The following is a 19,783-nucleotide window of genomic DNA, read 5'->3' as shown; positions in this document are numbered from 1 at the left end:
AAGTGGAGAATTCTTCTCAATATGCCAAGCTATCTGATGATCAAACAAAAGATGATTATTGCGGCCACCATGGTTCTCCATAACTATATCCGCGAGAATCATGCGCTTGATGAGGATTTTCATTTGTGTGATCAAGACTCAAATTATGTGCCCACCATACCTACAAGATATAAAAAGCATGCCCCTCCTCAAAATGCATCGGATGTGTCTACCTCACATCCCAATGACAGTGACATGGATAAGTTTCGTGATGACATCGCTAGGGCAATTACACAATCTAGATGATAATGCCTTCCATTTATCGGTGTCTTTTGTTCTTATTTGAACAATGGTTGTAACATATATGCTATGTCTGTGTTAAATGGATTGCTATTATTAAATGTGAGCTAACTCGTACGCTCTCTACTATTTTCATTGGTCTGCTCTCTACTATTTTCATTGGTCATCTGTGATGTTGCAAAAAAAAAATAGCTATGTATGCAATACACAGTTACATATTTCTTGGTTATTAGTGCTATATATTGCGTACAAACAAAAAAAATGAGTAGAAGACAACAAATATACATAGTACAACCCAATACAGATAGCTAAGGGTATAAAGGATAATTCCAGGACAATCATCTCTCTTAGAAATCAGGAATCAACCAGCTTGCCAAACATTTTCACAGACAGAATCACTTCCACCACAAAATCACTCTCACTCTACTTCCACCACAGAATCACTCACAACACAAAATCAAAACTCTACCAAACGATCCCTAAAATAGTCCCCACGCAGCCTATCTCGAAACTTTTTTCAGCCCATCCGATCCCATCCCATCCCATCCCGGAAAACTCAGGTTTCGGCCCAAATCAAAACAAACCTTTTTTTTTTCCTGGTGCGCCGCCCTTCCCTTCCCTTCCCCCGTCTACCACAGGACACGCCCGACTCCTCCGACGCCGCCTTCTGCCGAGGCGACCCACCTCGAATAGTCTCTCCTCCTCCGACTCGGAACTTCCCCTCTGCTGAGAGTGGGGATCCATCCGGACTTGGATCGGTTCTTCTTTTCCTGGTAAGGAAGCCCTAGCTTGCTTGGATGTTGGATCGGTTGTTGCAAGAGTGAGTTTCATTCTGCAGGATCCTTACTCGCTGCGAGGAACCGAATCGAGATCTTTCTCGCTTTGATGGATACTCCAATACATCCATTCAGCCTTAGTATACCAGTGTATTTTTTTGCCTTTGGGGGGGGGGGGGTTCCAACTGACCCCATGCCCTGCGTTAGGTTGGGTATCTTCCAGGGCAATAGCAATGAACTATCAATTGGAATTTCTTCCTTGAACTGTTGTTGCTAGTTTAGTAGCCAGCTGCGCAGAAATCTAGAGCTCTGACGGGCCAGAGATTTTGTCATTCAGCATGTCATGATGCGTTACGGCCTTTGCCTCGGATTAAAGGAATGCCTTTTCCAACCAGCATGGAGGATAACTCGGGATGTACATGACACTTCTTGTGTAATTTTTCCACCAAGCAACAGGCAAGGCTAATACCTGTGCTAGGAATTTTGGGGCTTATATTGCTTTCTTGCTGAACGCCTATTGGCGTTTGGCGTCCGCACTCCTGTTATGAGGTTATGCTAATAGTTGTGTCTGGGTTGGAGGAAGTCTTGCTCTTGTTCTTGATTATCATGTGTCTAGTTATGCAGTGCTAGTAACGGAGAATGTTTACTGATGTGGTGCCTGGTTTCAGGGCAAAAGTGTATTGCTGCTATGCAAGTTTGTATGTTTAGGCCTGATGTAGATATTGGTTATCTTTTCGTGGGCTTTTGCAACTCAATCTGGACTGGCTAGCCTCATAAAATGTAGATTTATGTGAACTGTCTTTCATTAGTTGTTTGAGCATCATATCCGTGAGAACAAGACTTTTGTGTGGCCACCTAATACACAGTCTCTCTTTTGCAAGAACTTCTTTATTATAGTTAGCGAGAACATGGATAGCTTGGATGTGCATTGGCTAGAATAGAAAACTGTATGAACAGCACCCATACATGCAGCTTCAGGGTTTCCATGGTATGGAAGATGTGTTTTTTACCTTTTCTTTTCTCGAGTCTTGACCAAGGGTGTTAGTATATTTGGTTGCCTAGAGAGGTTGCTATTTCATCGTGCACAATTGAGGGTCTGTTTGTTTCAGCTGTGGATTGTGAAAAACAGCTTGTAGATTGTGGATTGTAAAAAGCTGGATTATGAAAGCTGGATTGTACAATCTGCAGAATCTGGTGGAAAACGGAAAGTACAATCCAGCCTGTTTGTTTCAGCTTGCAGGTATATTGTGATCACAATATGTGATTACAATCTGCAAGTTGAAACAAATAGGCCCTGAAAATAACCTGAGCAATAGGATACAAGTACTGTTATTATGAATTTATGATGTGTGTACTCATGATTACTCAAATTAGTTGGAACAGGCAGAAGTCATCCCAATTGATGGGATCGTCCAAAGTAGCTTGCTGATGCCTTTAACCTGGTTTGCCAGGTCGGATGTTTCCTTAGGAACTGCTCAACCTTATTTCAGGCAGCATAGTGTATGGAAGTCATAGAAAACTTATTATTTCCTTTCACCTGGTGTGCTATATTTCTTAAAAGGTTACACTAGCTCTCCTTTTTCCTCTTTTGCTTTCTTATCCTGATAACTGCTTGTCCAATCATTTTCTGCTCTCATGGTAATGTTTATGTTTGCGCAATGCTTTTTTAGATGTATATGGTCCATCATTGTGTTTGTATTTACTGCCCTCTGGAAATTTTATGCTATATCAACGATTTTGCCTTTGGAGTGTAATTGTGTACAGCCATAGTAATTTTTCAGATTTTGTCATCTTTATTCTTTCTATGGTACAGCGATTGGTACATGTATGCCTTAGATGCTGATGAACTTTGAGCCGCATCTTTTCTGTCTGCAGGTTTATTGTTCCTCATATCCTTCTGCGGTTAGCTGCATCACAAGGAAAATGGCAAGCAAAGCAGGTGGTGACGGCAAAGAAGCCATAAACGAGCAAGTAATTGCCAATACTTACGCTAACATGCGTACCGAAATGAACCAACTCTACACCAAGATCACAGAGCTGGAGATGGAAGTCAGCGAGCACTCACTTGTGATTGGTGCAATTGAGCCCCTGGACCCCTCAAGGCGCTGCTACAGAATGATTGGTGGCGTCCTGGTTGAAAGGACCATCAGGGAAGTCCTGCCCGCCGTGAAGCGTAACAAGGAGGGCCTTGAAGAGGTCATCGCTCGGATGCACGAGGCACTGGAGAGGAAAAAGAAGGAGATCACCGAGTTTGAGCTCAAGTACAAGATCAGGATTAAGAAGGCTGGCAATGATGCTGAGGAAGAAGGCAGCAAGAAGGAAGGGACTGCACAGGGAGTTCTTGTTGGTCCTGCTGGACAGTAAAACTGAGTTAGAGAGACCTTCAAGCTACTTTATGGTGCCCGGATTGCTCTTTACTAGGTGTCGAATGATATCTGTGTGTGTGTTTGGGTGATATGTGTCTGTAGAACCGGCGATTTTGTGTAAAACTAGATATTATACTCCTCCATCCATTCAAGAATGTATCGTTTTTGACGAACCGGCAATTTTGTGTAAAACTAGATATTATACTCCTCCATCCATTCAAGAATGTATGGTGTATTTTGTTTTGAAAGAGATATGATGTTGATTTTATATGCATGTTTAGCATACAAAATTTGTTTTAATAGATTTGTGTTTCAAAGTACTTTTAATATGATGTTGATTTTATAGCAATTCTCAACATATTATAAGAGAAATTAACGATTAAAATTTATTTTTGATGATCTTCAAAACAAAATACGCTCTTTACATTCTTAAATGAAGGGAGTAGATGATATCATTTTTCAGATTTCATCTGAAATTAAACTACGGTATCACTCTCGACGTATTCGTTCGGTAATGCTTTCATGACGCATCTATATCTTCGTACCTTAATTTTGCTTTATGTTACCGTGTCCAATATTTTATATTTTTGTTACAACACACGAGCACGTAGCTAGAATAATTTAACTAAATCATACGAATCTATATTTAAATCTCCCTGATGAAAACGAAATCGGCCCAAGAAGTTTCAAATTTTTAGGAACATTTTGCCACGCTGTGATCGGACGGGGCTCCAGCGTCGGGGCAATATCAGCGTCCGGCTCAATGGCCTCACCTTCCTGCCGCAATCCCCAAGAGATGGCCCCCGGCGGTGAGGGCAAGCTGAACCCGAGCCGCGGTGGCGGCTTGTCAGGAATGCCGACATTCAGACAACTCTGAAGACTGAAGAAGAGTTCAGGCAATTTCCAAGTGAAGCGGTACCAGCGAAGCGGCGTCGTCCATCAGCCATCCGATGGCTCACGTCAATTTACTTTAAGTTAGCGCCTAATTGCACGTTCAGTTACTTTTCTGCTCTTTGCGGACATTAAACAGTACTTGTCTTGTTAATCTGTATTAGCAGTAAGTGTGTTTAAGCCTAGGACTTTATAGGGCTGAGTCGGAGTCTGTAAGGGGTATCGAAGAACACCAACGGGCTCGGTTTGCTGACTGGGCTTGCCACGTCGAACAAAAATGTCGATGTAGCACACTGACGTGGCAAAGCTGATGGGGTACTTCATTATATCGGAGCTGCACACTACGGATCGGACGATCAAGATCGCATAAACGAACCGGTACGTAGAACTTCTAGTCCTAGACATGCATCTAAATCGGACGGTGGGGAAGGGGGCTACCTCAACTCCGGTGAGATCGACGGCGACAGCGACCACGGGACAACAGAAGATGGTCGGAGAAGACTCGGGACGATGCTGTGATGCTCGGGAGGTGACGGCAAGCGGCAGAGGACGACTAGATGTCGATGGTGATTCAATTTGTCGGGGTTGCGAGCATCGTGGAAGACCGGAGAGGCACGGCGATGGCGGTGCTTCAACGGAGGAGGCTCGGCGACAATGAAAGCTTGGTGGCAGCGATGAGGCTTGACAGTGAGTGGTCACAGACAATGACGTGCGGCTGGCGAACACAGCGAAGGCTCAGACGGCGTCGGGGAGGCTTGTGGACGCACAACGATGGTAAGGGTGGCTCGGCGGAGTTTGGCAGCGGCGCAAGAGCTCACGGGTGGAGGAAATCCGACGAAATTTGGGGGCTTGGGTGCAGTGACATAAAGAGGAGCTCGGTTGAGGGTCAAATGTGGATTTTATAGCCGGGAGGGGAGGATTCGATTCGGCCGGTTGGGTCTTAACGCAGCGGCGGCAACTTAGGGCATCAATTTCCTTCTTCCTCATTGCTTTCCTTCACAATTGCACCTTTCTTGATGCCCTTCTTCATTGCAGTATCGGTTACCATGCAATCGTGGCCTCCTTCCTTTACTTGAGTGCGGAATCGGCGGGTTTCTAAAGATGGAAAGGGTGGACTCGGTGGAGAGAAAAGAGCTGACAGGTGGGACCCACATAGCAGAGAGAGAGAGAGGGGTCGAAGAGGGAGAGGGAAAAGCAGGCTGTCACAAGTTTGGACCATTTTGTGGTTTGTATTTTGTGTATTCAATTACCTCCTCTTTACCGGAAAGAAAAACAAACTACTACATCCGTTCTCAAATAGATATCATTCTAGAATGTGTGCAGTTAAACTTTAGAAATTTTGATCACTAATATACACAAGATTATTATGATTTGACACATGAAAATGATATTAGTGAATTTGTCAGAAAAGTACTCTGCCATCATTTAATTTTTATCAACTTTTACCAAGAGGTGGTTATAAAAATAATAGTTAAACGTGTTTGTTGGAGACAGTATCAATGTTCTAAATAACAAGTAAAAGAAAACCGAGTTAGTACTGTACTAGAGAATACCAGCACACCATCCAGGCAGTAACTTCTGTTGTTGTTTCTTTCCTTTTAATACTGATATGATATTTGAAGTATAACTTCAACCATCAATAATATACACTGTGACATATTTATAAAACTTAACAGAATTGCAATACTACAAACCTTTTTTTGAGACATTCAAGCAGGTTACAACCTCCAAGTACTAATCTTTGGATCGGCATAAGCCTCCGATTTGCAGGGCGTGTACACAAATGTCTCTTGTATGAATGGCCCGCCGTACTCATCATAACATGTCGGGTATATATTGCCCAAGTCTTGAAGCTTTGAGCCATTCAAATGGTAGGCTAGCCTCTCCTCAATGATTCACCCAAGAAGATAATCTCCTCGAAAGGATGAAATCCAATTATCCAAAAACCATCGATGTAGCTCCCTTCAGTCATATCCAGATATTTCAATTTCGTTTTACAATTTTTTTTCGTTCACCAACGAAAAGACCGAAATTCACAAAATTTCAGTTTCGATCTCTTCTCTATGGGTTCCGCATGTCAGTGAAAGAAAATTTCAGAATTAAATATTTTGTTCCACTCGTTCAATTCGGTGAAATTTTAATGCCTGACCAAATCCTCATTGTCGAGAATATTGTCTTCAGCACAGGTCCAGTCAAATTTCCCTTTTACTGCCGACTCTACGCTGCTATCTTCATTCTGATCTTCATAATAGTTTATGTCCTCTAAGATCCAAGGGCCACACGCATGTTTGTCAAAATAACAATGTGGTAACATGATCCCTAGACATTTTCGATGCTTCAGAAGCACCCACACATTCTGATGATACGATTCAGTCAGGATCCGAACTTGAAGTCCGCACTCGTTCAATTGTGCAAGGTATAACCCCTTCTCCGATTTTAGCAGTTAATCGCTCGGTATTATCTTCTGAAGTTATTCTCGCAATGCACATAAAGTGCTTGTTGGCAGTAGGCGGCAGGACCCTTGAACCTTGACACAAGGTTTCACTGATCGCATGCCTTCGATTGTCCCAACGGCCTCTCCTCCTACCACCGCCCAGTCCTTGATGAGAAGATGTGAAAGAAGTGCGGTGATGGCGGCCATTCTGATTTCTCGGCTACCGGGTCTATCTCACCATACATAGGAACACGGTTGGTCATGAGCACCGTCACCGTGTAACGTGGTGACACGGCGGCGTTAACTGCTAAAATTTGAAATGCCACGGAATTAGCGGCAACCGGCATATTTTGAATATAGCGGAAAATATCTATCAGTGTCGGTTGGTAAAACAAACCGACATTAATAGTACACATATCAGTGTCGGTTTGTATTACTATGCTACCGGCACTGATATATGTACTATCAGCGATTTTCAGTACCAGTTTCATACCCGGTACTAATAGTTCGTAACTATCAGTATCGAGTAATCAGTATCAGATCCCAAACCGACACTGATAAAATTTTAAAACCGACAATATTTACCTATTTTGTAGCAGTGCAAGGGAGCTCACCACCGTGTTGCTGGATTAACCACGCAGCCGTGGAGCAAGAGGAGGCCATTGCAGTGACCCCTGACCTTGCACCATATATCCAGCGTGGGAGCGCAAGTAGTCGATGAGTCTGCCGGAGAGTACCGCCTACGAAGAGCGGCAGGAGGTCTGCGCGCATGCAGCAGGCGGCGGCCGTCGATGGCCTCTTGCTTCCACGCTTTGCAGACGCTCCTCGACGGAGGGCTTGAGCGAGCATGTCCTCCGGTAGCAAAGCTGCGAGGTCTTCTTGTTGCTCCATCCTGATCGAGCATACATGCACCCTCGCAATCACACAAGTACATGTAGGCAGCAACCCAAATTCGTCGGTTCGTGGAGGAACAGAACAGCCCTCGACAAAACTCAACTTTGATAACAGGGGCACGTCGGTGTGTAAAATAGGGATTTTCGGCTCGTTTTCCGGTTTCAGAGCTAGTGCTTTTCTATTTTGTAATAGAGATCTTATAGTCGTCAGTTTTCTGTTTCATGATGGGTAATTTTATGTTTCGTATTAAGGATTTTACTGTCATCAATTTTTCTGTATTATAATATGTGATTTCCAGTTTTATAAAAGGGATTTTTCGATTGCGTGTTGATTTGATCAGGTTGGGTTGACCAGCGCGTTAAATAATTATTAAATAATAATTAAATTATTTAAGACATAACACATTAAATAGCGTAACCCTACATAATATATATATATATATAATAAAAGGCGCAATTTGATTACAAGTTCAAACAATTAAGGGTTGGACCCTTTTACAAAATCCAATTCAGCTAGCTCGCGGACCGCCACGGAAACAGAAATGCAAGAATTTCTGCAACGTTATTATTTTTTATTTTGTCAACTTATTTTTTTCTCCGCAATGCAATTTTGACCTTGCTTCTACCCTGGGATGCCGCAAAAGTAAGAAGGATCATAATAGTTTTTAGCCTAGCTACCGGTGCAAAGGTCTTTTCAAAGTCTATCCCTTCTATTTGAGTGAAACACTGAGCCACTAGTCTAGCCTTGTTTCTCACTACAGACCCATCCTACTCCTGTTTGTTTTTGAAAAACCATTTTGCGCTTATGATGTGAAAATTAGGGGGTGACTCTATAAGGACCCAAACTTTGTTTCTCTCAAAAAATTTCAAGCTCTTTATATATGATATTGACCCAATTTGAATCAGATAAAGCATGTCCAACATCATGGAGCTCAAAGGAAGCAACGAATGCAGAATTAGTAAAATGAGCATGGTAAGTGAACTTTGACCTAGTTACCCTCTTATCAAGATCACCGATCATCATATGTGGAGGGTGTCACCGCTGAATGTATTGAGGAGCCTTACACCTTGAGAGAATCTCCCCCTCAAACACAGCTGGTGCACGCTCGAGAGCAACTGAAGTGAAAGTAGAGGCTACAAGACACTCTACTGGAGTAGAAGAAGCAGGAGCTAGCTTTAGAACAGGTGTGGTCGAGGGAAGTAGTGGATCATCCTCGTCATCACCAAGAGTTGGAAGGTCGTTATCTACAAAAATACTCTCACTCATCTCCTGATCACCTGCACACTCAAAGACAGAACTAGCACAGGGGGTTGATTCATCAGAAGTGACATCACATGATTCTATGATGGTGTTAGTGTCAAGATTGTAAACTCTGTAAGCATAGCTATGAAAAGAATACCCTAAGAAAATACCATCAGAAGAGCGTGACTTGAACTTGTCAAGATTGCCACGCTTTAGGATGAAGCACCGACAAACGAAAAATTCTCAAATGTGACACCTTTGGCTTCCTCCCAAAGTGCAACCCATAAGAAGTTAAATTCAAAATCGAGCGCAGGAAAAATCCGATTTGAGATGTAGCACGCTATGCTAATGTCCTCAGTCCAAAACTTCCTAGGAGTCCTATGCTGATCGAGCATCGTCTAGCCATCACCACCAAAGTCATATTCTTTCTTTCAACCATGCCATTCTGCCGAGGAATGCGTGGGGCAGAAAATTGATGTTCAATGCCATATTCAATGCAGAAAGCATCCAAGAGATAGTTATTGAACTCGGTGCCATTATCACTGCGAATTTCTTTCAATGCACATGGGAGTTCTTTAAACAACATCAAAGCTAAGCTCTGAAAGTGTGAGAACATTTCATCCTTACTTAAAAAAAGAAGACCAAAGAGTAGTAAGAGTAATCGTCAACAATAACAAGTACATACCACTTCCTGTCCACCGAATGAACCCAGGAAGGACCAACAATGTCCATATGGAGAAGTTCTCCCGATCATTCAGTCATCACTAGATTGACTGGTGGGTGAGGAGTGGCAATCATCTTGCCATACCGACAAGGAGCACAAATAATATTCTTCTTAAACTTGAGCTTGGGCAATCCTGGGAGCAAGCCTAAGGCACTCAAATGAGTAAACAAATCAAAGCTCACGTGCCCTATGAAAGTGCATCTAGCACTTATATGTGATTTTGGTAATTAATGACAATACCTATGGACTAACAATTGTGTTGAGAATTGTTAGTAGATTGTTTCATAGGTGATGCATGGAGAAGAGATATGTATCAAAATGAATGAACTCTAAGTGATGCTCGGGTAAGTTAATGACAATACCTATGAACTAATAATTATAATGAGAATTATTATTAGGTTATTCCATAGGAGATGCATAAATGAAGAAGCATGGATTCGATGAGAATTGCCATGAGTTCAAAGAATTACATCAAAGTCATTAAGATCTTAGTGATGCTCATAAGGAGAAGAAGAAGCTTGAAGCATGAAGGCTAAGTTACTTGTGGAGATCAAGTAACTAAAGTTATGTCATTGTCAATTAGATTTTATGGACTAACCCATGTACTTTATGCTTGAGAGTGAGTTGGGGTTAGAATACATAAGAAGGCATAAGTTGAATTGAAATCATATATGCCAAGAGTGAAGAATAAGATTAAAATCCATATATGATAAATTGAATTTATTGAAGATGTTGGATACAAAATGGTTTTCTATGGCAAGACGATGAAGGGCAAGCAAGACTCGGCTGCGATGGAATATCCGGTGGTAAAGGGCGAGCAAATGGCTTGGCGCCAAAGGATAAAGGAGGTGGTGAAGAGCGAGTGAAGGCTTTGCGCCAATGAACCGTGTGAGGCTATGGGAAGCTATGAATGATTCACATCAATCATATGAATTATTAAGAAGAGATGGAGTGAAGATTATATAGAAATTGACAACCCTCAAAGTTTGAAAGAAAGAAGCAGTACTCGAAGGTATTCGAATGCTCAAATATGATTCAAATGAGTTTTACTTTTGAATTTGAGTATAGGTATACCGCACTATTAAGAGAGATACAACGTATTTCTCAATGCTGAAGAGTTTCTAACCAAACCCAAAGTGAGAGTTTGCTTTAGGAGCTCGGTGCGAAAAGTGTGGAAGTGTCTGAATTGGGTTTCAGAGAGTTCCTAGATTGATCATATGTGTTTAATATCATGAATTCATTTATGATGTGTATTCCTCTGAATAAGCTATCCATAGAGTCTGAAATCGTCAAAATCGGACTTCGGGATCAAAAGTTATGGCGTTTTCTCTTCGGTGACCTAGACTGTTTTGTTAACCTTCGGAGTGTCCATACTTTTTTGCAGATAGTCTGTATTTTTCGGAGGGTCCGCAATTTCTAGGTCTAATGGCTAGTTTTTTGTAAGCATCGACTAGTTGGGTTAAAGTCCGGATTGTTCGCAAATTTTTGCAGAGTATCTACACTTTTGCGGAGTATGCGCATTTAAATAGGGCTAACGGCTAGTTTTTGAGGGGTTGGGTATTTATATCCCCTCACCCCCTCCTTTGAGGGTTGTTGGTGCCTCCACGAAAATACCTTAAAGCCAAATCCATTTGTGCTCTCCCCACTCCATTTTAGTGATATTTGAGAAGAAAAGTAAGCTGGGTTAATAGATTGGAAGATTGATAGCAAGTGAGCATAACTCTCATCTTGAGCACTCGAGTTCATCGATAAAAAGTTCGTGGAGTGTTTGTTACTCTTGGGGATTCAATCCCCTAGGCGGCTAAGCATCCCCAGAGAGCACTCAAGTGTGATCGAGCCCCTCAACGGAGATGTAGGAACATCTTGAGGAGGTGTCCTAACTTCAGAAAACAAATCACGTGTCTCCTCTCTTATTTCCTTGTTTTTGAGTTCTTGCTCAATATTTGTGCATATTGCTCGATCTACTTTCTTGTGAACTTTGAATTGCAGGTACTTGGTGAAATAGGTTAGGATATATCCACTGATGCTAGGTAATTCGTGAATTTGATTCACGTTATATTGCATAGGAATCTCTTGAGTTTTTCCTGAAATCTCCGGAGTATCCGCACTTTTGCAGAGACTCTGAAAAAATCTGCGGACTGTCCACATATTGCTAATCCGTTGCATTTAGTTTGTAAATTTTTTAGTATATGCCTATTAACCCCCCTCTAGGCGACATCGTTGTACTTTCACCCTAGTCTCCTATGCCACATCCAAAGCTCATAAGAATGTTGAGCAAGTAAACACCGAGAAAAACCAGAAAACTCAGAAAAATCGGCTCCAAAAACTCTTCCAACTCGAGAAATCTTGCAAATCAAAGCGCCAGAAGAATCAAGAACTTGAGAAGTATCACGCTTGAAGCGCACTTCCAAGTCCTCATTTAGCAACTGAGATACAGAAAGCAGGTTGTATCCCAGATGCTCAACCAAAGCCATTTCTTTGAGAGTGAAACTCTCATTTACCTTTATAGTCCCTTTGGCCTTCACTCTATCTTTCCGATCATCCCCGAATGTGATGTACTCGTGATGCTTCATTGGGATGAGGCTGAGAAATATGATGAATCTCCGGTCATGTGGCGCGCAGCCGGAGTCGATGAACCACTTATTCTATAGGCCTCTGCCTGCCACCTCGAAAGGATCAAGCTCGAGGTCGCTGTCGTTATCGTTGTCATCCACCATGAAGCAGAGGCCGGTGAAGTCCTTGGCCTTCTTCTTACTCTTCACTAGCGGTTCCTCCTCCTTCGAGCTCTCCTCCTTGCTTGAAGAGGTGTCAATGTCGCTGAGAGCCGCCACGAACACCCTAGAAGCCGCCTTGGTCGCCTTCTTAGCTATCTTATCGCGGTTCTTCTTGAAGAAGGGCTTCTTGTTCTTCTTCTTGTGCTTGTTGTAGTCATGGTCACTGTCCTCTTTCTTCTTGAGTTTTGGGCAATCTGCCTTGAAGTGAGTGGTTTCACCACACTCAAAACAAGTGCGAGAACCCCCTCTCCTCCGTCTCTTCTATTGTTCTAGAAGCGAGTGAACTTCTTCACAATAAGAGCAATGTCCTCATTATCCAGTGCGTTCACCTGCTCCTCTATAATAGAAACTAAGGAAGACAAAGCAAAGCTACTCTGTGAAGTGTTAGCACAAGAAAAAGTAGCTCCAACCTGATTGCCACCACTAGGTCCGAAAACCAACACCATATTTTAGATATGGGGTTTCCGAGACTGATCCGAGCCACATTGGCTATCTCGGTGGACTTGAGCTTCCTAAAGAGTTCATCACAAGTTAACGTATCGTAACTTGGTGACTCTTCAATGCTCGAGATCTTAACTTCCCATATCCTACGGTCAAGAACATAGAGAAGCTTGATCGCTCTCTCGTTGTCAGAATAGGGCCAAACACCAATAGATCTAAGGTTGCTAACAATTCCAACAAAACAAGCAAACATAGCACCCAAATACTCTCCAGGGTTCTGTACGAACATCTGATATTCCTGGTTGTACGTGCTCTGACGCCTGACCTTGATCTGGTTAGTGCCCTCATGAAAGACACTAAGAGTGGACCAAATCTCGCAAGCAGTACGGGGGTGTTGAACTCTGTCAAACTCATTACGACTCAGACTAGTGAACAATATATTGTGAGCCTTGTTGTTGATCTCATATTATTCAATCTAGTTCAGAGAAGAACGAGCAATAGGAATCACATAGTTGGAGTCCACAATCTCCCATATTTCACTTCCTTTGCTTAGGAGATAAGCCTCCATGCACACCTTTCAATATGAAAAATCTCGACCATCGAAGAACAGAATTTTCCCACTTCTCTCCATTGTCGTCTAAGGATCACAAAGCCGGTTAAGATCAACAAGTGATCAAACCAGCTCTGATACCAATTATAGGACCGAGAACGGCGACCAGAGGGGGAGTGAATATGCGCATTTGCAAATTTCTTTCGAAACAGATGGGCTACTCTTTTTCACCCAACGCTCCTCAAAATGCACAAGCGGAAGCAAATATAGAGAAACAAGGGAAAGAAACAAAACTTGAAGGAGTCATGGCTCTCGTGAATGAAATATGAACCTTAGGTTCCATAGAGCACTGATTCATGAGTCATCGCCACAAAGGCAAGCAACATGCAAAAAAAACTCAAAACCAAAGAAGATAGTCACCGAATGAAGAAACTCTCCAAGTTGATGACTTAGAGGCAAGGGAATGCGAGACCTAAATTTGTACTATTGTATGCGCATTTTATGCCCCTAGTAACAAGAAGAATCACTTCATAAAGGTGAAAAAACTGCAGCTCAAAAAGAAAAAGAAAATCACTACCGAAAAAGAAAAACTTGCAAACTTTCAAAGGAATCAATAAAGAGATTAGAAGGAAGGGAATTCAAGCATATGCAAAAATATAAATTTCATTACACAAGGAGGTTAGCCCTATTTTAGGCGGATTATAAGGATTTTTCTCTTAAAAGCTTTCACCTATTACATAGGCTAAGCACTCATCTTCCTCTTATCTAAAACCCTAGCACTAAGCTCTCAAATAGGTGGCACAAGAGGCTTAAGTGGCTAGTTTAAACTCTCCCATAACCCTACCTTTCTATTTATAGGTCTAAGAAACTTGACCTCTAAGTTTTCTAGTTTGTTACCAAAATATCGCTATCTTGTAGTACACTTTTACCTACCACCGAGAGTATTTTAGTCTATTTCTTACTCCGTCCATCGAACGGTCCCTACGCCTTCACGACTTAGCTTCGCCTCGACGCAAGCTTCACGATGGTGCTACATACTCCTTCAATCCTCCCACGATTTTGAGACCCAACCTTGAAACCCTCTGCACGCTTCTCGAAGCGTAACTCGTCACTTGCTTACACCTTAAGTAAGTGCTCTGATGTCGACACATGTACTCTGTCTTGCGATCTTGACCGCTCACAAGTCTCTCCCACTTCGGATCCCTTGGACCGCCTTGTCACTTACACCGATATTCCTTTCGCTTGACTTTGTCAACACGTCGTCTTCATCCTCCGTTTGATACTTTGTTTGACCTTTATATGTATAGCTAGGATCACATTTGACTCCGTCCGACCTCCTTGATCATCTGGCACCAAGCACCAGCTTAGCTCTGATCACCAGTCATCGACCACCAAGTTGTATCCGTCATCTGCACATCATGAGACAAGCAAACATATTTCTCCAACTCCAATTCCAACTAATCTATAATCAAAATGCTTAAACTAAGCTCAAACAATCCAAAACTCGACAAGCTAAATCGTAAATCGATAACCTTATCAATTACTCGTTATATATAAAACAAGATACATTTCAACTTAGTTTGTCTGATTCGTTCGTGGGAATGGCTCACAAAATGTTTCTTATTTGAGTATCACAATTCTAACAGTTAGACTGTTCGAACTTTTGGGCAACATAATGTTTGGGTGCCGATAGCCGAGTGTTACTACTCAAGCAAGGTGTTCTTGAAGTAGCTTTTGAGGTTGCATGGAATTCAGGGTAATCATATCATGTTAAGCTGAACCTAACTAGCCACTAGGATTGCTCGAGATCGACTCTTGAAATTCAGGGTAACCATATGGCAGACTAACTACTATGCTCAGCATGGATGGACTAATATATTTGTATAATTTTCGCAATAATCGATTCTTGGCATATTTTTTAAGTTCAGTGACAATTGACGATCTAACGATGAGGACTCTAGAAGCTAGAATTAATACCAACCATTGATGACATGCAGTGGCGGATCCGGTGCCAGAGCGTTAGGTAGATATTTGATTAGGCTTTTCTTTTTTTCATTTTTCTTTGGACGAACCGTGGGCTAGATCACATACTGAATCAAACTTGAATTAGATCTTAGATAGTCGACTACCATCTGGTGACACGCACCAAATAGTTTTATAAAAGAAAGAAATGAATCCCATTGTTCAAAGTTGTAGTGCTGATTGCAGCACCCAGTGGGCATCCTTTGCAAATGGTTGACTGCTGGGCAGTCCGTATCCACCCACATACCAATATGGGAACATGCCATGTAACAAGTCCTAGAGGTAGATAAAAATGATGGTTTTGGTTGCACCCACAGGAAAGGAACATTGACCAAACTCTGGCGGCTGGATGACCACAACTGACAGCTTCCTAATTTAGGCGTAGGTACACACAAAGATGCACTCTGACTTCCCTTCCTGTTGAAACAATAACATTATGAGAAGGCAAGTGTGCTCTTGTAGCCTCCTCATGGCGGAAGCAATACCAATGTTCTGCTTCTCCTTGTATTTCTTCTGCTCCCATGCTCTGGTGTCTCCAGGGAGCAGCAACGCCACGACCGATGAGCTTTCGCTACTCGCCTTCAAGTCCATGCTGCCAAGCCCATCCAATGGCTTGCTGGCATCATGGAACACTTCAAGCCACTACTGCAGCTGGCCAGGAGTTGTTTGCAGCCGTCGGCAACCTGAGAGGGTGGTCTCACTGGTCATGGGCTCCTTCAACCTGTCCGGATGCATCTCTCCGTTCTTGGGCAACCTGTCGTTCCTTGAGGAGCTGGACCTTCGCAACAACCAGCTGGTTGGGCAGATACCACCGGAGCTTGGTCGTCTCAGCAGGCTTCGGATGCTGAACTTGAGCACAAATTCTATCCAAGGAGGTATTCCTGTGGCCATGGCAGGATGCCTCAATCTCACTGCGCTTGACCTGAGCAATAACCAGCTCCAAGGTGAGATACCAACTGAGATCGGCACCTTGAAGAATCTTATGAGTTTGAGCCTTCATACCAATGGTTTGTCAGGAGAGATCCCTCGCTCTCTTACAGACTTACTATCAATCAGATACTTGTCTTTGAGCAACAACAGATTCTCCGGTGAGATACCACCTGATTTGGGTAACCTCACCAACCTTTGGGTTCTTGACCTCGAGGAGAACATGCTGTCAGGAGATATCCCTTCATCTTTGGGCCTGTTGTCCAGTTTATCCGAGCTCAGCTTAGGACTCAACAATTTAAGTGGGTTGATTCCCCCTTCTGTTTGGAACATCTCCTCTCTAACAGTGTTTTCTGTCAAGCAAAATATGCTGAGTGGAACAATACCTCCGAATGCATTCAATACACTTCCTCGTCTGCAGAAGGTACTGATTGACCACAACCAGTTTCATGGCAATATTCCCACCTCAATAGGTAATGCTTCCGATTTGTGGCTAGTTCAGCTTGGTGCTACTTTTTTAAGTGGCATCATTCCGGCGGAGATTGGTCGGTTAAGAAACCTCAAATTCTTAGTGCTCAGGAACGCTTTGTTTGAAGCTAAAGAACCCCAAGATTGGCAATTCGTAACCGCATTAACAAATTGCTCCCAGTTGCAAATTATAGGCTTAAGTTTTTGCAGGTTGGAGGGGGTCCTTCCGGATTCAGTTTCCAATCTTTCCACTTCGCTAAAACTACTGTCCTTTGGACACAACCCAATTTCAGGAAGCATACCTAGAGATATTGGTAATCTCTTTAACTTACGATCTCTGGATTTCGCAGACAACTCTTTTACAGGAACCATTCCTTCTTCCTTTAGTAGGCTTACAAATTTGCAAGGTTTGTCTTTATTGGGCAACAAGTTAAGTGGTCTCATCCCATTGACTATTGGAAATCTTACAGAACTAAGCTATTTGTACCTGGACGCAAATGCCTTCAGCGGAAGGATACCTAACACAATTGGAAACCTGATAAAACTACTGGAACTAGGTCTTTCAGGAAATAACTTTACTGGTTCGATACCCAAAGAATTATTCAACATCCAGACACTCTCAACAGTTTTTGATCTGTCATATAATAACTTGGAGGGATCAATACCGCAAGAAATCGGAAACTTAAACAATCTTGTAGAGTTCCATGCAGAGTCAAACAAATTATCAGGTCAAATTCCTAGCACCCTTGGTCAATGTCAAGTTCTGCAGAATCTCTATCTGCAAAGTAATTTCTTAAGTGGTAACATTCCATCACTTTTGGGTCAGTTGAAAGGTTTAGCAATTCTTGACCTCTCAAGAAACAATTTGTCTGGCCAGATACCCAAGTTCTTAGGGGACCTTACAACGCTCCATTCTCTAAACCTTTCATTCAACAGCTTTATCGGAGAAGTGCCAACTGTCGGTGTTTTTGCAAATGCTTCTGGACTTTCAATCCAAGGCAATGGAAAACTTTGCGGTGGCATACCTGATCTACATTTGCCACCTTGTTCTTCACAATTGCCAAAGAAAAAACATAAACTTCTGGTGGTACCTATTGTTATTTCTCTTGTTGCAACACTAGTCATCATTTTGTCGCTCTACATAGTTCTAACCTGGCACAGGAGAAGTAAAACAAAAACCCTTTCAACAACATTCATGCAAGGACACCCATTGATCTCGTATGCTCAATTGGTAAAAGCAACAGATGGTTTCTCAACTGCCAATTTGTTGGGTTCTGGATCATTTGGGTCTGTGTACAAAGGAATGTTAGATGGTCAAGAAGGGGAAAGTACAAATCTTGTTGCAGTGAAGGTACTAAAGCTTCAAACTCCTGGGGCACTCAAGAGTTTCATAGCGGAATGTGAAGCACTACGAAACATGCGACACAGGAATCTTGTCAAGATAGTTACAGCTTGTGCAAGCATTGATGCCAGAGGGAATGACTTCAAAGCAATTGTGTATGACTTCATGCCTAATGGGAGTTTAGAAGGTTGGCTACATCCTGACGTAAATGAGCAAACAGAGCAAAGGTACTTGAATCTATCAGAAAGAGTGACCATACTTCTAGATGTGGCTTATGCGTTGGATTATCTTCATTGCGATGGCCCTGCTCCTGTTATACATTGTGATCTTAAGTCAAGTAATGTGCTCTTGGATGTTGATATGGTAGCCCATGTTGGAGACTTTGGACTTGCCAAGATCATGGTTGAAGGATGCTCAATTGTCCAACAGTCAACGAGCTCGATGGGATTTAGAGGGACAATTGGTTATGCTGCTCCAGGTTAGCCTAATATTTTCTGTTGTCTATGTTTATGACTTGTGTTATTTGAATGTATTGTTCCTTACTTTGTTGTCAAATAAAGCATGCTGATGGAGAAACTTATATATGATTTGCAGAAGGAAAAACTTGTACTTCAATGTCATGCAAGCTGTAGTTTTTGCTATAATATTACAACTGTAACTTAAAATTAAGAACTGTGCGCATCGTAAGATATCTAATGTTTTTTTGAACATTTAATGCAATAGAGTATGGTGCTGGAAATGTGGTATCAACAAATGGAGACATTTACAGTTACGGAATCCTTGTGTTAGAAATGGTAACTGGTAAGAGGCCCACTGATAGCACCTTCAGAGAAGGATTGAGCCTTCGTGAATACGTTGATCAGGCCCTGCATAATAGATCGATGGATGTCATTGACACGCGTCTTTCTTTGAGCCTCAAGAATGAAGTTCAGGATGTGGGTGATTTTTCACACAGAGAAATGACTGATTGCCTAATTGCCCTGCTTAGACTTGGATTGTCCTGCTCTGAGGAAATGCCATCCAGTCGGTTGCCAACCGGAGACATCATCAAGGAGCTGCTCGCCATCAAAGGATCTCTCTGATAGGGAATGCAGAAGAGGAATATGGATGAACAACAACTGCATGTGCTGATGGTGTTCATAGATATCTTTGATCCACTTTTAGATGCTTCAAGCTGATTCCTGCAGTTGGACGTTTCCAACAGCTATAATTCTTGGATAACAGATTCATCAATGTGCTAGATGTCTCCAGTTTATGCCTATGGCTTGATCATGCAGTCGCTTGCATGCTTTATGATATACTCTTGGCTCGCTGCTCTTTGCTCTTTACTCGTTGGAGTCACATCAGTTCAAATATCTATCTATTGAGTGCCCTTTTAATAATATATCAAAATTGTTGGATAACGGTGAAGTAAATTTCTGTTATAATTCATCTGGAGTCTTACGGTCCTCGAGTGTATGCTGATGTCATGGTCATGCTGTTACTCAGACAGCTAGGTGTTCTGTAATGGTGCTATTATTTTCATTTTTACAAGAACAGCTAGGTGCTGTTACTGTCAATGAGTAAGGAACTGCTGTTTGAAATTTCAGACTTGCATTACAAAATACTGACCATTTTTGTTGATATTCATCCTAGCAACAGTTTGCATGGCAC

At 42.3% G+C, this 19,783-nt stretch overlaps 2 protein-coding genes across 4 annotated transcripts; both read left to right on the top strand.

The window, feature by feature from the left end:
• Positions 1–842: 842 nt before the first annotated feature.
• On the top strand, positions 843–3,669 carry LOC133900752 (prefoldin subunit 2-like). Its single transcript, XM_062341980.1, has 2 exons — positions 843–1,052; positions 2,931–3,669. The coding sequence occupies exon 2, from the start codon at positions 2,979–2,981 to the stop codon at positions 3,417–3,419; it is 441 nt and encodes a 146-aa protein (XP_062197964.1). The 5' UTR covers positions 843–1,052; positions 2,931–2,978; the 3' UTR covers positions 3,420–3,669.
• Positions 3,670–15,752: 12,083 nt separating this feature from the next.
• LOC133899941 (receptor kinase-like protein Xa21) lies at positions 15,753–19,533 on the top strand. 3 transcript variants are annotated; one of them, XR_009906465.1, is made up of 3 exons: positions 15,753–18,357; positions 18,498–18,608; positions 18,854–18,984. XR_009906465.1 is itself a non-coding variant. In XM_062340985.1 (2 exons), exons 1-2 carry the CDS (start codon positions 15,830–15,832, stop codon positions 18,760–18,762), a joined length of 2,817 nt encoding a protein of 938 aa, XP_062196969.1. In that variant the 5' UTR covers positions 15,754–15,829; the 3' UTR covers positions 18,763–18,996. The 3 variants fall into 3 exon arrangements, 2 of the variants coding, with proteins under 2 accessions (XP_062196969.1, XP_062196968.1); XM_062340985.1 differs by having other exon boundaries at positions 15,754–18,608; positions 18,725–18,996; XM_062340984.1 differs by having other exon boundaries at positions 15,755–18,608; positions 18,854–19,533.
• The last annotated feature ends 250 nt before the right edge of the window (positions 19,534–19,783 follow it).

This window comes from Phragmites australis, chromosome 19, assembly GCF_958298935.1.
Source record: "Phragmites australis chromosome 19, lpPhrAust1.1, whole genome shotgun sequence".
In the NCBI taxonomy this organism is placed as follows: domain Eukaryota; kingdom Viridiplantae; phylum Streptophyta; class Magnoliopsida; order Poales; family Poaceae; genus Phragmites; species Phragmites australis.
Note: the sequence above shows the minus strand (reverse complement) of the source record. Positions and strands in the feature narration are given on the sequence as shown.

Coding starts and splice junctions, on each gene's coding strand:
- LOC133900752 (XM_062341980.1), top strand. CDS start 2,979: ATGGCAAGCAAAGCAGGTGGTGACGGCAAAGAAGCCATAAACGAGCAA.
- LOC133899941 (XM_062340984.1), top strand. CDS start 15,830: ATGAGAAGGCAAGTGTGCTCTTGTAGCCTCCTCATGGCGGAAGCAATA. Junction 18,609..18,853: donor AATTGGTTATGCTGCTCCAG/GTTAGCCTAATA, acceptor TTAATGCAATAG/AGTATGGTGCTGGAAATGTG.